The 15,912-nt window shown below is 45.5% G+C and overlaps 1 protein-coding gene across 1 annotated transcript in view; it reads right to left on the bottom strand.

The window, feature by feature from the left end:
* LOC133609779 (kinesin-1 heavy chain-like) overlaps positions 1-15,912 on the bottom strand; it is a 117,405-nt gene that overhangs the window by 18,709 nt on the left and 82,784 nt on the right. Inside the window, exons 14-17 of the mRNA XM_061965707.2 lie at positions 15,537-15,743; positions 15,294-15,437; positions 10,484-10,672; positions 10,129-10,246 (exon numbers count right to left, since the gene is read on the bottom strand). Coding sequence (XP_061821691.1) covers positions 10,129-10,246; positions 10,484-10,672; positions 15,294-15,437; positions 15,537-15,743 — 658 coding nt within the window. The remainder of the gene's footprint in view (positions 1-10,128; positions 10,247-10,483; positions 10,673-15,293; positions 15,438-15,536; positions 15,744-15,912) is intronic.

The raw sequence follows: 15,912 nt of genomic DNA, 5'->3' as shown, positions 1-15,912 counted from the left end.
GCCGTCCGTCCTCCATCCGCCGAACATGTCCCAGCCATCGAAGACGGCGCTGGCTAAGCAGAGAGTTCATGCTATGGATATTAGCCCGCTGAAGAATGACACTGTGTGGAATATAGTCCTGCCAACTAATACCAAGGATACGTTTGATGAACCGCATGTGGAAAGCGTTAAGTCGACGCTCTTGTCTCATGTAAGTAGTCCAGGTCGTAGAGTAAAGTGCTGAGAACGCAGGCCTGATAAACTCGGATCTTTGTATGTTGAGTAAGAACGTTGTTTTCCCATAATCGTTTTGCTAGTTTAGCCATGATGGTATTTGCCTTTCCAAGCCTCCAGTCAAGTTCAACATCAAGCGAGAGTTTATTGCTGATTGTCGAGCCTACTCCTCTCTGAGCTGCCACCTTAACGTGGTAGAGGAGTTTGCGTGTCCCAATGATCCTAGGAGCTATGTTGTCCGGGGGCTTTATGCCCCCTGGTAGGGTCTCCCAAGACAAACTGGTCTTAGGTGAGGGATCAGACAAAGAGCAGCTCAAAGACCTCCATGAAAGATAAAATCAAAGGACCCAGATTTCCCTCGCCCGGACGCGGGTCACCGGGGCCCCCCTCTGGAGCCAGGCCCGGAGGTGGGGCACGATGGCGAGCACCTGGTGGCCGGGCCTGTCTCCATGGGGCCCGGCCGGGCACAGCCCGAAGAGGCAACGTGGGTCCCCCCTCCAATGGTCACCAGCCATAGCAGGGGTCATAGAGGTCGGGTGCGATGTGAGCTGGGCGGAAGCCGAAGGCAGGGCACTTGGCGGTCCGATCCTCGGCTACAGAAGCTAGCTCTTGAGAGGTGGAACGTCACCTCGCTGGGGGGGAAAGAGCCTGAGCTAGTGCGCGAGGTGGAGAAGTTCCGGCTAGAAATAGTCGGACTCACTTCGACACACAGAAAGGGCTCTGGAACCAGTTCTCTCAAGAGGGGCTGGACTCTCTTCCACTCTGGCGTGGCCGGCAGTGAGAGGCGACGGGCTGGGGTGGCAATTCTTGTTTTCCCCGGCTCAGAGCCTGCACGTTGGAGTTCAACCCGGTGGACGAGAGGGTAGCTTCCCTCCGCTTTCGGGTGGGGGTCCGGGTCCTGACTGTGGTTTGGGCTTACGCGCCAAACCGCAGCTCAGAGTACCCACCCTTTTTGGATTCGCTCGAGGAAGTACTTGAGAGTGCTCCCCCTGGTGATTCCCTCATCCTACTGGGGGACTTCAATGCTCATGTTGGCAGCGACAGTGAAACCTGGAGAGGCGTGATTGGGAAGAATGGCTGTCCGGATCTGAACCCGAGCGGTGTTTTGTTATTGGACTTTTGTGCCCGTCACAGATTGTCCATAACGAACACCATGTTCAAACATAAGGGTGTCCATATGTGCACTTGGCACCAGGACACCCTAGGCCGCAGTTCCATGATCGACTTTGTAGTTGTGTCATCGGATTTGCGGCCTCATGTTTTGGACACTCGGGTGAAGAGAGGGGCGGAGCTTTCTACCGATCACCACCTGGTGGTGAGTTGGCTGCGTTGGTGGGGGGCCTGCCAGGACAGACCTGGCAGGCCCAAACGCATTGTGAGGGTTTGCTGGGAACGTCTGGCAGAGTCTCTTGTCAGAGAGAGTTTCAATTCCCACCTCCGGAAGAACTTTGAACATGTCACGAGGGAGGTGCTGGACATTGAGTCCGAATGGACCATGTTCCGCGCCTCTATTGTCGAGGCGGCTGATTGGAGCTGTGGCCGCAAGGTAGTTGGTGCTTGTCGTGGCGGTAATCCTAGAACCCGTTGGTGGACACCGGCGGTGAGGGATGCCGTCAAGCTGAAGAAGGAGTCCTATCGGGTTCTTTTGGCTCATAGGACTCCTGAGGCAGCAGACAGGTACCGACAGGCAAGCGGTGTGCGGCTTCAGCGGTCGCAGAGGCAAAAACTCGGACATGGGAGGAGTTCGGGGAAGCCATGGAAAACGACTTCCGGACGGCTTCGAAGCAATTCTGGACCACCATCCGCCGCCTCAGGAAGGGGAAGCAGTGCACTATCAACACCGTGTATGGCGAGGATGGTGTTCTGCTGACCTCGACTACGGATGTTGTGGATCGGTGGAGGGAATACTTCGAAGACCTCCTCAATCCCACCAACACGTCTTCCTATGAGGAAGCAGTGCCTGGGGAGTCTGTGGTGGGCTCTCCTATTTCTGGGGCTGAGGTTGCTGAGGTAGTTAAAAAGCTCCTCGGTGGCAAGGCCCCGGGGGTAGATGAGACCCGCCCGCAGTTCCTTAAGGCTCTGGATGATGTGGGGCTGTCTTGGTTGACAAGACTCTGCAGCATCGCGTGGGCATCGGGGGCGGTACCTCTGGATTGGCAGACCGGGGTGGTGGTTCCTCTCTTTAAGAAGGGGAACCGTAGGGTGTGTTCTAATTATCGTGGGATCACACTCCTCAGCCTTCCCGGTAAGGTCTATTCGGGTGTACTGGAGAGGAGGCTACGCCGGATAGTCGAACCTCGGATTCAGGAGGAACAGTGTGGTTTTCGTCCTGGTCGTGGAACTGTGGACCAGCTCTATACTCTCGGCAGGGTCCTTGAGGGTGCATGGGAGTTTCCCCAACCAGTCTACATGTGTTTTGTGGAGTTGGAGAAGGCATTCGACCGTGTCCCTCGGGAAGTCCTGTGGGGAGTGCTCAGAGAGTATGGGGTATCGGACTGTCTGATTGTGGCAGTATGATCAGTGCCAGAGCTTGGTCCGCATTGCCGGCAGTAAGTCGGACACGTTTCCAGTGAGGGTTGGACTCCGCCAAGGCTGCCCTTTGTCACCGATTCTGTTCATAACTTTTGTGGACAGAATTTCTAGGCGCAGTCAAGGCGTTGAGGGGATCTGGTTTGGTGGTTGCAGTATTAGGTCTCTGCTTTTTGCAGATGATGTGGTCCTGATGGCTTCATCTGGCCAGGATCTTCAGCTCTCACTGGATCGGTTCGCAGCTGAGTGTGAAGCGACTGGGATGAGAATCAGCACCTCCAAGTCCGAGTCCATGGTTCTCGCCCGTAAAAGGGTGGAGTGCCATCTCCGGGTTGGGGAGGAGATCTTGCCCCAAGTGGAGGAGTTCAAGTACCTCAGAGTCTTGTTCACGAGTGAGGGAAGAATGGATCGTGAGATTGACAGGCGGATCGGTGCGGCGTCTTCAGTAATGCGGACGCTGTATCGATCGGAGCTGAGCCGGAAGGCAAAGCTCTCAATTTACCGGTCGATCTACGTTCCCATCCTCACCTATGGTCATGAGCTTTGGGTTATGACCGAAAGGACAAGATCACGGGTACAAGCGGCCGAAATGAGTTTCCCCCGCCGGGTGACGGGGCTCTCCCTTAGAGATAGGGTGAGAAGCTCTGCCATCCGGGGGGAGCTCAAAGTAAAGCCGCTGCTCCTCCACATCGAGAGGAGCCAGATGAGGCGGTTCGGGCATCTGGTCAGGATGCCACCCGAATGCCTCCCTAGGGAGGTGTTTAGGGCACGTCCGACCGGTAGGAGGCCGTGGGGAAGACCCAGGACACGTTGGGAAGACTATGTCTCCCGGCTGGCCTGGGAACGCCTCGGGGTCCCACAGGAAGAGCTAGACAAAGTGGCTGGGGAGAGGGAAGTCTGGGCTTCCCTGCTTAGGCTGCTGCCCCCGCGACCTGACCTCGGATAAGCGGAAGAAGATGGATGGATGGATGGATGTCGAGCCTAGGTATATAAAATTATCTACTACTTCTAAAGTGACACAATTCATCTTGATAGCAGGATTTGCAGCACCTTGAACGCTAACATTGGTTTTCTACAGGCTAACTGTAAGTCCAAACTGTTCACAAGCATTCGCAAAACAGTCACTTAGACGTTGTAAGGCTTCTTCGGTGTTGGTAACAAGAGCAGTATCGTCTGCAAAAATCATCTCTCGTATTAACACTGACCTCCTTTTGGTTTTCGCACATAATCTTGCCAGATTGAACAATTTGCCGTCAGACCGTGTGTGTAGATAGACACCCTCAATGGATGTGTCAAAAGCGTAGGACAGGAGTATTGAGAAGAATATTCCAAAAAGAGTTGGTGCTAAGACGCAGCCCTGCTTAACACCACTGTTGATAGAGAAGGAGTCCGAACGAGATCCATCATACAAGACTGTTCCCTTCATGTTGGAATGGAAAGAGATCAACATGCTGAGTAGTTTTGGAGGACATCCAATCTTTTGTAGAAGCTTGAATAAGCCCTGCCTGCTGACAAGATCGAAAGTCTTAGTTAGATCTATGAACATCATGTAAAGAGGTTGACCTTGTTCTCTACCCTTCTCTTGAATCTGCCGGACTGAAAATATCATGTCAGTCGTCGATCTTCCAGCCCTGAAACCACATTGGGATTCAGGGTAGTTACGATACGATCTGCAAGTATCTGTAGCCTGTTTAGGATTATGCGTGCATACACCTTTCCAATGATGTTCAAGAGAGAAATTCCTCTATAGCTATTGCAGTCACTGCGGTCCCCTTTATTCTTATGAAGTGTCACAATAGTGGCATCACGCATGTCCTGAGGTACTCCATCTTCCTCCCAGCAAAGACACAGTAATTCGTACAGCGGTTTAAGTAGGGCAGGCTTCCCTTGCTTGATAGCTTCAGGTGGAATGTTATCGTTACCTGGTGCTTTGTCAGATGGAAGTGAATCAATAGCTTTTTCAAGGCACTTGAAAAAAAAACTTTTAGGCACTTAGTCTAGTTTATTCATGATTGGTAGCTCCTTCGTATCATTTAGAGCAGCATCAGAGACAGTTGTTTCACGGCTGTATAGTTCTGAGTAGTGCTCGACCCATCTGACCATCTGTTCTTCACGGTAGGTAATCTTCTCCCCTATCCGAGATTTAATTGGTGTAGTCCGTTTTACAGCAGGTCCTACTGCTTTCTTGATACCGTTGTACATGCCACGGATGTTACCAGATTCAGCACTCATCTGGATATGTTCGCAGAGCTGCTGCCAATAGGTGTTTGCACACTGTCTGGCAATCAAATCAAATCAAATCAACTTTATTTATAAAGCACATTTAAAATTTACCACAGGGGTAGCCAAAGTGCTGTACAATGAACAGGTTAAAAGATAAAACGAGTACCGAGCAAACACAACACAACACAAACAGAACACGATAAAAAATAAATAATTAAAATAGAATTAATAAAAACATAAAAACAGGATCACAGCAGGTGTATTATGGGGCGCCATTGCAGGATGGATATCACTCAGTGTTAAAAGCCATGGAATAAAAGTATGTTTTTAAGAGAGATTTAAAAACAGGAAGAGAGGAGGCTTGTCTAACACTCAGAGGTAGGTCGTTCCAGAGCTTGGGAGCAGCAACGGCGAAAGCTCTGTCACCTCTAAGCTTCAGCCTTGTGTCAGGGACCGTCAACAGCAGCTGATCGGCTGATCTTAAGGATCGGGTGGGGCAGTAAGGCTGAAGGAGGTCGGAGAGATAGGTTGGCGCGAGGTTGTTTAGACATTTAAAAACAAATAAAAGGAGTTTAAAATTGATACGGTAACGCACAGGGAGCCAGTGAAGGGACGCTAAAATAGGGGTGATGTGCTCACGTCTGCGGGTCTGTGTTAGCAGACGAGCAGCAGAGTTCTGCACGAGCTGCAGGCGGGCGAGGGAGGCCTGGCTAATGCCTACATACAGGGCATTACAATAATCAAGACGAGTCGAGATAAAGGCGTGGATTAATTTCTCAAGATCATGTCTTGATAGAAGTGGTTTCACTTTCGCTATTTGGCGTAATTGATAAAAGCTTTTTTGAACGACGCTGCTGATTTGTTTTTCGAATTTAAAATCTGAGTCAAACTTTACCCCCAGGTTTGTGACACAGTCGCTGAGATACGGTGTATGCGCTGTGTGGAACGAGTACTCTTGAGTGTTGCAAGTGAGCATTTAGACATCTCTTGTATGCCAAAAATGCTTTGCGTTTGGCCTCAATTGCTGGTTCCATGATTGGTAGATAGGCATTAAACCAGTCGTGACTAGTTATTTCCTTCTTTCCAAAAGTAGAAATAGCTGTATTGTAAATTGCTTCTTTCATTGCGTTCCATTTTGCTGTAGCATCATGCTCCGGCAGGTTTTGAAGAGCTTGGTCCAGGGTTGATACATAATCATCCACCTTCCATGAAATTGACATCTTTGATGTGTCAATGCAGGCACGACACTTTGCCTTGGAGCGGTGAATTTTACAGGACTGAAGGCACACTTTGGCGCTCACAAGGGCATGGTCCGTATTGCAATCTGCACTATGATAGCTTCTGGTAATAAGAATGTTATTTAGTGACGACCGCCTAGTGTTTATCAGATCAAGATGATGCCATCGATGAGACCTGGGATGTTTCCCTGATACTTTGTGCGATTGTTTGCTCTTAAAAAAGGTGTTTGTAATACAGAGGTTGTGATAGGTGCATAGCTCCATCAGCCTCTGGCCATTTATGTTCATCTTTCCGATGCCATGGTGTCCCAAGCAAGATGGCCATGATGCATGGTCTGTGCCTACTCTGGCATTAAAATCCCCAAGGACAATTAAGCACTCATATTTAGGAAAACCCTTGATCTGCTCGTCAAGTTGCTCGTATAATCTATCTTTAATCTCCTCAATTGAAGAAAGTGTAGGAGCATAGACACTGAGAATGTTCACTGGACCTGTAGCAGTGCTGAGACGGATAGACAGCAATCGCTCAGTTCCTCCTGATGGAGGTTTCACTGATGCCAAAAGTTTGTTTCTGACTGCAAAACCAACTCCTTGCTGACGAGGCTCCTCAGGTTCTCTACCTTTCCAAAATAATCTATAGTTAGCCTCTCTGAGAGACCCACTGGAGGCTAGCCTAGTTTCTTGAAGCTCAGCTATGTTGACATTGAGCCTGGTAAGCTCCTTATCTATGATGGCCGTCTTTCTGGCGTCGTCCACTTCACGAAGGTCATCAGAGATTCCTGTGCACATTGTTCGCACATTCCAGCTTGCTAATCGAAGAGCTGGAATCTTCTTTCTTTTCTTGTTTTGTTTGTCTGGTACATAAAATTAACCGTCTGCTTTTCATGCCTTTGCAGTACACTGAGCTCCAGGCACCTACTGAAGCAGACAAACATTGGCGGGACGACACCTTTTTGACCAGGGGCCGCCTGGCTTAAGGCGGACGGTAGTCGACCGATGAGACACGATGATCCCTTCCACCGTCGAAACTGACCCGTGGCGCCCCTTTCCTACGCCAATTGGATGGGGGCTTATAACCCGTAACTGTCAGAATCCGTGTTGTTTCCACACTTGGTTAAAGTGAAGCTGGAGTGTCCTCTCCAGAGCGTAAGCCTGGGCATTACATATGGAGATCCTGGGTTGCCCAGTCGTCAGGATCCCCCTCTCGGCCTTGCTGATAAAATCCAAAGGAATGCTGAGCGTGACGTTTGGCATCAGCTTGGCTGCAGGAGCTGCCGAGACAGTGTTTGCAAGGCACCAATCCGCCTTCGGGTCTCCACTCCTGAGTTTGGAATGTTTACTCCTTTACACATGGTCGTTGAGTCTATGTATATGTATAGACCTCCTCCCCCCTGGCCGTTTGCTGGTTTGTTCAGCTCATCCGCCCAACGGTGCAGTGTAAACACCAAGTCTACGGGTATTACATACCCAGGTTTGTAGTCAGAGTTGTCCTTCTCCTAGGAAGACGTCCGGCCAAGGATGTTGAGCTCTTCCTACTCTGCTAGATGGCCGATGGCCGATGGGCAAGCGTCCTTTGGCCTTTGGCAAATCTTGTTTTAGCTTCCACCAGGGTGTCTAGCCACCCACCTCAACAGCCCCAGTTGGGCACTGATGGGAGTGCCAGTTGAGTTGCCGGGAGCCCGACCCTGAAATAGGTTGTACTGGATTACAGGTTACCAGTAGCAGATCCAACCGACCTGACCTGATATATATATATATATATATATATATATATATATATACACACATATGCACATTGAATGCATTTTATCTTGCTTTTATTGTCCATCTTAAGTATATATATATATATATATATATATATATATATATATATATATATATACACACACACATATGCACATTGAATGCATTTTATCTTGCTTTTATTGTCCATCTTAAGTATATATATATATATATATATATATATATATATATATATATATATACACACACTATATTGCCAAAAGTATTTGGCCACCAGCCTTGACTCACATATGAACTTGAAGTGCCATCCCATTCCTAACCCATCGGGTTTAATATGATGTCGGTCCACCTTTTGCAGCTATTGCAGCTTCAACTCTTCTGGGAAGGCTGTCCACAAGGTTGCGGAGTGTGATTATAGGAATTTTCGACCATTTTTCCAAAAGCGCATTGGTGAGGTCACACACTGATGTTTGTCGAGAAGGCCTGGCTCTCAGTCTCCGTTCCAATTCATCCCAAAGGTGTTCTATTGGGTTCAGGTCAGGACTCTGTGCAAGCCAGTCAAGTTCATCCACACCAGACTCTGTCATCCATGTCTTTGTGGACTTTGCTTTGTGTACTGGTGCACAGTCATGTTGGAAGAGGAAGGGGCCCGCTCCAAACTGTTGGGAGCATGGAATTGTCCAAAATGTTTTGGTATCCTGGAGCATTCAAAGTTTCTTTCACTGGAACTAAGGGGCCAAGCCCAACTCCTGGAAAACAACCCCACACCATAGTTCCTCCTCCACCAAATTTCACACTCGGCACAATGCAGTACAAAATGTACCGTTCTCCTGGCAACCTCCAAACCCAGACTCGTCCATCAGTGCTATACACCACTGCATCTGACGCTTTGCATTGGACTTGGTGATGTATGTCTTAGATGCAGCTGCTCAGCCATCGAAACCCATTCAATGAAGCTCTCTGCGTACGTGGGCTAATTGGAAGGTCACATGAAGTTTGGAGCTCTGTAGCAACTGACTGTGCAGAAAGTAGGCGACCTCTTTGCACTATGCGCTTCAGCATCCGCTGACCCCTCTCTGTCAGTTTACGTGGCCTACCACTTGGTGGCTGAGTTGCTGTTGTTCCCAAACTCTTCCATTTTCTTATAATAAAGCTGACAGTTGACTTTGGAATAATTAGGAGCGAGGAAATTTCACGACTGCATTTGTTGCACAGGTGGTATCCTATGACAGTTCCACGCTGGAAATCACTGAGCTCCTGAGAGTGGCCCATTCTTTCACAAATGCTATATATATATATATATGTATATATATATAAAATATATATATATATATATATTTCATCACAGTATATAATAGCTTATGATGTATTCATGTTTGAAATATTTTAATATCATAGTCAACCATTTGAATTATATCAAAACTGGTCACTTGTGCCCCTCCCTCTCTTGCTGGCCTCTGCTCACACTGAGTTTTACGCACAATCACTTGTACACTGCTGTATTTATATACACACACGACACAACTGCAATTCTCCTGAGGTTGTTGATTATTTAAAGTTTTATTTTAATTGTTATTTTATAACAATAATTCACACAAGATCCCTTGAAATAAATGACATTTTTATTCCAGGCTGGGATGTACTTGGGTTTTGACTTTGTGTATTATTTTGAGTATATATATATTTTTCTAATATGAAATGTGGCCTTGAGGAGTGATCACATGAATTAAATGACGTGCTTTTAATTTGTGCTGAATGTGTTTGCAAGTGGGTGAGCGTGGAGGAAGTTTTGACTTTGTGAATTATTTTGGAATCTTTCTCTTGGTTTCCATTAAATAAGGTCCTACAAGCCTGTGGAGAGGTAGTGTTGTCATGATCTACATTTTACCTTCACTTTGCCGATGGTCTCTGCGTTCTGGGGTCCAGACCAATCAAGATCAAGACCGAAACGTAACAAGTATACCAAAGTTGACAGCTGTTCAGTGCAGAACTTTAGATGTAGTGTAAGTATACTCCAATTTTCCTTCACAAAATAAAGGATATATATATATATTTTTGCCACTACAGAAGTATCTATAAGTATCAATACAGAAGTATCTATACTTCTGTATTTCAAATTCTAATTTGAACTTGCACACAACCACAAATAGATCATTGGATTTTGTATCAGAGCTTACTGTACCTTGTGCTCCAATCCTGACTATTTCTTCATTTAGATAGTCCACATTTTCTTCCAACTGTCTTTTCTTCTGCTCCACATTCTGTAGACAGTCTGTTAGGGATTTTATCTTCGCTTCTTGCTGCACACAAAAAAGCAAAAGCACAATAAAACATTCAGTGATAGTATTTGTTTTAAGACAGAATATAGTAACAGGGTTTGTTCGTGGTGTACTATTGGTGACTTGTTAACATTGACAAACTAACACAACTATCCAACATTCATTACAGTTTTTTAATGGACTTCAGTATTCTTTGACCCACAAAACATTAAAACCACTGACGACAGATGTTGCTATGGAGATGGTGAATGTGCTCACCTGAGAGACACGTAGCCGACAAGCAGTTAACTCCCTCTCAGTGTCCTCCAGCTTCTGGGTACTGTCAGCCTGGGAGCTTTCCAGGTGTTTGCTTCGTTTCACTATGCTTTTCACCTCCGACTTCATCTTACTGATGCAGAGTCGCGCCGCCGTGAACTCCTCATCAATGAGACCACTGTTCTCGTGTTGCTGGTGGATCACACAAAATAATTGCATCCTTACATTGAGCAATCAGTGGAGTTTTTATATGACTGTAATACACATTAATACTATAATATAGTATTAATGTATTAATATAATGTTCAGTGGCCTTGTGGTTAGAGTGTCCTCCCTGAAATCGGTAGGTCGTGAGTTCAAACCCCGACCGAGTCATACCAAAGACTATAAAAATGGGACCCATTACCTATTTGCTTGGCACTCAGCATCAAGGGTTGGAATTGTAAATCACCAAAATGATCCCTGAGCGCGGCCACCGCTGCTGCTCACTGCTCCCCTCACCTCCCAGGGGGTGGAACAAGGGGATGGGTCAAATGCAGAAGGTAATTTCACCACACCTAGTGTGTGCATGACTATCAGTGGTACTTTAGCTTTATAATACTCGATGCTTATTAAACAATATGTAATATTAGGGGTGTCTATGGATGGGCACTATTTACAAACCCCGTTTCCATATGAGTTGGGAAATTGTGTCAGATGTAAATATAAACGGAATACAATGATTTGCAAATCATTTTCAACCCATATTCAGTTGAATATGCTACAAAGACAACATATTTGATGTTCAAACTGATAAACTTTTTTTTTTTTTTGTTGCAAATAATCATTAACTTTAGAATTTGATGCCAGCAACACGTGACCAAGAAGTTGGGAAAGGTGGCAATAAATACTGATAAAGTTGAGGAATGCTCATCAAACACTTATTTGGAACATCCCACAGGTGAACAGGCAAATTGGGAACAGGTGGGTGCCATGATTGGGTATAAAAGTAGATTCCATGAAATGCTCAGTCATTCACAAACAAGGATGGGGCGAGGGTCACCACTTTGTCAACAAATGCGTGAGCAAATTGTTGAACAGTTTAAGAAAAACCTTTCTCAATCAGCTATTGCAAGGAATTTAGGGATTTCACCATCTACGGTCCGTAATATCATCAAAGGGTTCAGAGAATCTGGAGAAATCACTGCACGTAAGCAGCTAAGCCCGTGACCTTCGATCCCTCAGGCTGTACTGCATCAACAAGCGACATCACTGTGTAAAGGATATCACCACATGGGCTCAGGAACACTTCAGAAACCCACTGTCAGTAATTACAGTTGGTCGCTACATCTGTAAGTGCAAGTTAAAACTCTCCTATGCAAGGCGAAAACCGTTTATCAACAACACCCAGAAACGCCGTCGGCTTCCCTGGGCCTGAGCTCATCTAAGATGGACTGATACAAAGTGGAAAAGTGTTCTGTGGTCTGACGAGTGCACCTTTCAAATTGTTTTTGGAAACTGTGGACGTCGTGTCCTCCGGACCAAAGAGGAAAAGAACCATCCGGATTGTTATAGGCGCAAAGTTGAAAAGCCAGCATTTGTGATGGTATGCGAGTGTATTAGTGCCCAAGACATGGGTAACTTACACATCTGTGAAGACGCCATTCATGCTGAAAGGTACATACAGGTTTTGGAGCAACATATGTTGTCATCCAAGCAACGTTACCATAGACGCTCCTGCTTATTTCAGCAAGACAATGCCAAGCCACGTATTACATCAACGTGGCTTCATAGTAAAAGAGGGTACTAGACTGGACTAGACTGGCCTGCCTGTAGTCCAGACCTGTCTCCCATTGAAAATGTGTGGTGCATTATGAAGCCTAAAATACCACAACGGAGACCCCGGACTGTTGAACAACTTAAGCTGTACATCAAGCAAGAATGGGAAAGAATTCCACCTGAGAAGCTTAAAACATGTGTCTCCTCGGTTCCCAAACGTTTACTGAGTGTTGTTAAAAGGAAAGGCCATGTAACACAGTGGTGAACATGCCCTTTCCCAACTACTTTGGCACATGTTGCAGCCATGAAATTCTAAGTTAATTATTATTTGCAAAAGAAAAGAAAGTTTATGAGTTTGATCATCAAATATCTTGTCTTTGTAGTGCATTCAATTGAATATGGGTTGAAAAGGATTTGTAAATCATTGTATTCCGTTTATATTTACATCCAACACAATTTCCCAACTCATATGGAAACGGGGTTTGTACATTTGAACCGATACGGTACCAATTCCCAGTATCTGGGAATTGACGTGAGTGTGTTAATAAATATTAATTGTTTTGACAATAAAAACTTTTTTTTTTTTGCAACATTTATTCTCTGTGGCTCTCAACGAAGGGGATCGCACCTCTCCTCTCCTCTTTTCATCCCTGCTTACTCTTCAAATCATTTGGTCTGAACTTTTTGAAACGCTTCCCTGCACTGCTCTCCAAAATTGAAACATGAAATGATCGGCTGGTCTCTCAGTGCAATTGACAAGATTTTCTCAATGAGAAACATGGGTTTAGGGAAACCTGTTTGTCCTGACAAAATGTTTGCCGATTCTTTCATTCCAGGACATTGTAAACATCTACCTATTTGGAATCATGATGACAGGATATCTGGTGATTGGAGTAAGCGTTGCTCTGGTGTATCGACGAATTCGGAAAATGTTGGCAGCCGGTCAAGAAACCCTTAAGCTGCCACAAATGATTGATGGGATGGGCAGGACTGTGGGCAACGAACAACATCACAAGATGTTTAACATTTTGGAGATGCTGTCTGTTCTGCAAGTCACAGTATGATCAATCTGAGGACCAGAAATGGACAATAAGCGTGAAACGTTTAAATATGTTTCACTCACTAACGACGTGGCACCGTTGGGAGAGTGGCCGTGCCAGCAACCTGAGGGTTCCTGGTTCGATCTCCAGCTTCTGCCAACCTAGTCACGTCCGTTGTGTCCTTGAGCAAGACACTTCACCCTTGCTCCTGATGCGTCGTGGTTAGCGCCTTGCATGGCAGCTCCCGCCATCAGGGTATGAATGTGTGTGTGAATGGGTGAATGTGGATATAGTGTCAAAGCGCTTTGAGTACCTTGAAGGTAGAAAAGCGCTATACAAGTATAACCCATTTACCATTTGCTAAAACACAAATATTCTGATCTGAACTACGTCGTTTGCCTGGCGATTCTTTGATCCCAGGACATTGTAGACATCTACCTATTTGGATTCATGATAGCTGATTGGAGTAAGCATTGCCCTGGTGTATCGACACATTCGGAAGATGCTAGCAGCCGTTCAAGAAACCTTTAAGGTGCCACAAATGATTGATGGGATGGGCAGGGCTGTGGGCAACTAAGAAAATCGCAAAATGTTTAACATCTTGGAGATGCTGTCTGTTCTGCAAGGAACAGCATGACCAATTTGAGGACCAGAAATGGACAATAAGAGTGAAATGTTTAAATACTTTTTCACTCGCTAAAACACAAATATTCTGTCCTGGAATTCGTCTTACTGCTGGAATGGCTTGACAAGGTCCTTGCACAGCGAAGACGGTCCAAATTCCTTCCCTGTCTTTCATGGACATAGACCTGTTGCTTGTTGACTTTTGTTGTTGCAAGAGCACCAAGGTTGAGAGACAAGCGACTCTTCAGCCTTACATACACACACGCTCATCTATGGAAAATACATGCGGAAAATACACGCCACACACACACCCCAATCTGCCATCCCACTTCAACTTAAGGACAGCATAAGTCCATTCCAGATGGACAATTATAAATAGGTTAGTGATTTTCACACCGACCATTGTTATCTGTTTGACTAATTTTCTAAAATTACACACTACAAAATAATAGTATCAAAAAACAGTTGTATCAGGACAGTCCTCGTAAGAAGTTTAGTTTACAATTTTGAGAGCTCAGCAGCGCATGCACTTTTTGCGTCGGAGGAAAAGAGCACAGCTCCCTCCCCCCATTCTCACCACATTCTACAGAGGCACTATAGAGAGCCTACTGACCAACTGCATCTTTGTCTGGACTGGAGCCTGCAGTGCCTCAGACTGGAAGTCTCTGCAGAGAGTGATGAGGACGGCGGAAAAGATCATCAGAACTCCTCTTCCTCCTATCCAGGAGATCGCAAAAAGCCGCTGTCTGACCAGGGCTCAGAAAATCTGTAGAGACTCCTCCCACCCCCACAAAGGACTGTTTTCACTGCTGGACTCTAGAAAAAGGTTCCGCAGCCTCCGTAACAGAAACTCCAGCTTCTTCCCTCAGGCCATAGGACTCTTGAACGCATCAAAATAATCCCCTCAATCCCCCCCCCCAAAAAACGGATTAACTCGCTGGAATATAAACACAATATAACATACATCCATAAACGTGGATGCATATGCAAAAGTGCAATATATTCATCTGTACAGTAATCTATTTATTTATATCTGCACCTTATTGCTCTTTTATCCTGCACTACAACGAGGTAATGCAACGAAATTTCGTTCTTATCTGTACTGCAAAGTTCAAATTTGAATGACAATAAAAAGGAAGTCTAAGTCTAAGTCTAAGTCTAGTATTTATGTTCCTGTTGATAACTATTCATTTTTGTGCAATATATTACTCCTCGTCCTCCCATTGTTACTTCATTACTTTTTTGTTCAAGCTTCTTTTTCAGTTTTTTTTATTGTCTCCTAATGTCTTCTCCTTTTTACATAGTGTACTTTTATACTATTGACTAATATAAAACAAAACCAAAATGTTTTAAACTGAATGGTACCACTTGGTGACCAGCTTCTTGCTCACCTTGATGTCATTACTTCCCACTGCAAGACCGATCTCTGTTAGGTCTTTGAGTAATGAGGACATCATCTCTGTCACCCTCTTCTTCTGGTGGTTGGTCATCTCCTTCAACTTCTGGAGCTCAGAGTCAATTGTGGCTAAAGAGCTCTGGTAAGAACATGAAAAGACAAAGAACCAGTAGTAATTCAATTGAAATAAGTGTCATTATATTAAAAAAAATATATGATGAATGTTAAACCTGCTTACAGATTTTTCATTCAGTTCCTCACTGAGGGCCTCAAACTCTTTGGTTTTGTCCTCGACCTCCTGACTTTTCAAGTCGTAGTTAACAGCAAGCTCCTCAAGAGCTTGCAGCACCTCCTTGACCTCCTCCTTGGAAGATTCATTCTCTGCCAACAGTCGTTTCAGCTCCGTCTGCAGGTTGCCATGGTCGCGCTGGGATGAGGCGAGGAGCTTAACACAAAGAAGTAACAGAAAGTTCTTCAAGCTATTTGTTTGACCATTAGGTTTTATAAATATTTATCATAGGATGAATCACTACTTCTGCTAATATGTACATTAAATACAAGCTAAGAATCAATAAATTATTGCAATATTATCAACTGAGTCCTTATCACTTTGC

Source organism: Nerophis lumbriciformis, linkage group LG07 (assembly GCF_033978685.3).
Source record: "Nerophis lumbriciformis linkage group LG07, RoL_Nlum_v2.1, whole genome shotgun sequence".
Lineage (NCBI taxonomy): Eukaryota > Metazoa > Chordata > Actinopteri > Syngnathiformes > Syngnathidae > Nerophis > Nerophis lumbriciformis.
This window is presented reverse-complemented; position numbering and strand designations above follow the sequence as displayed.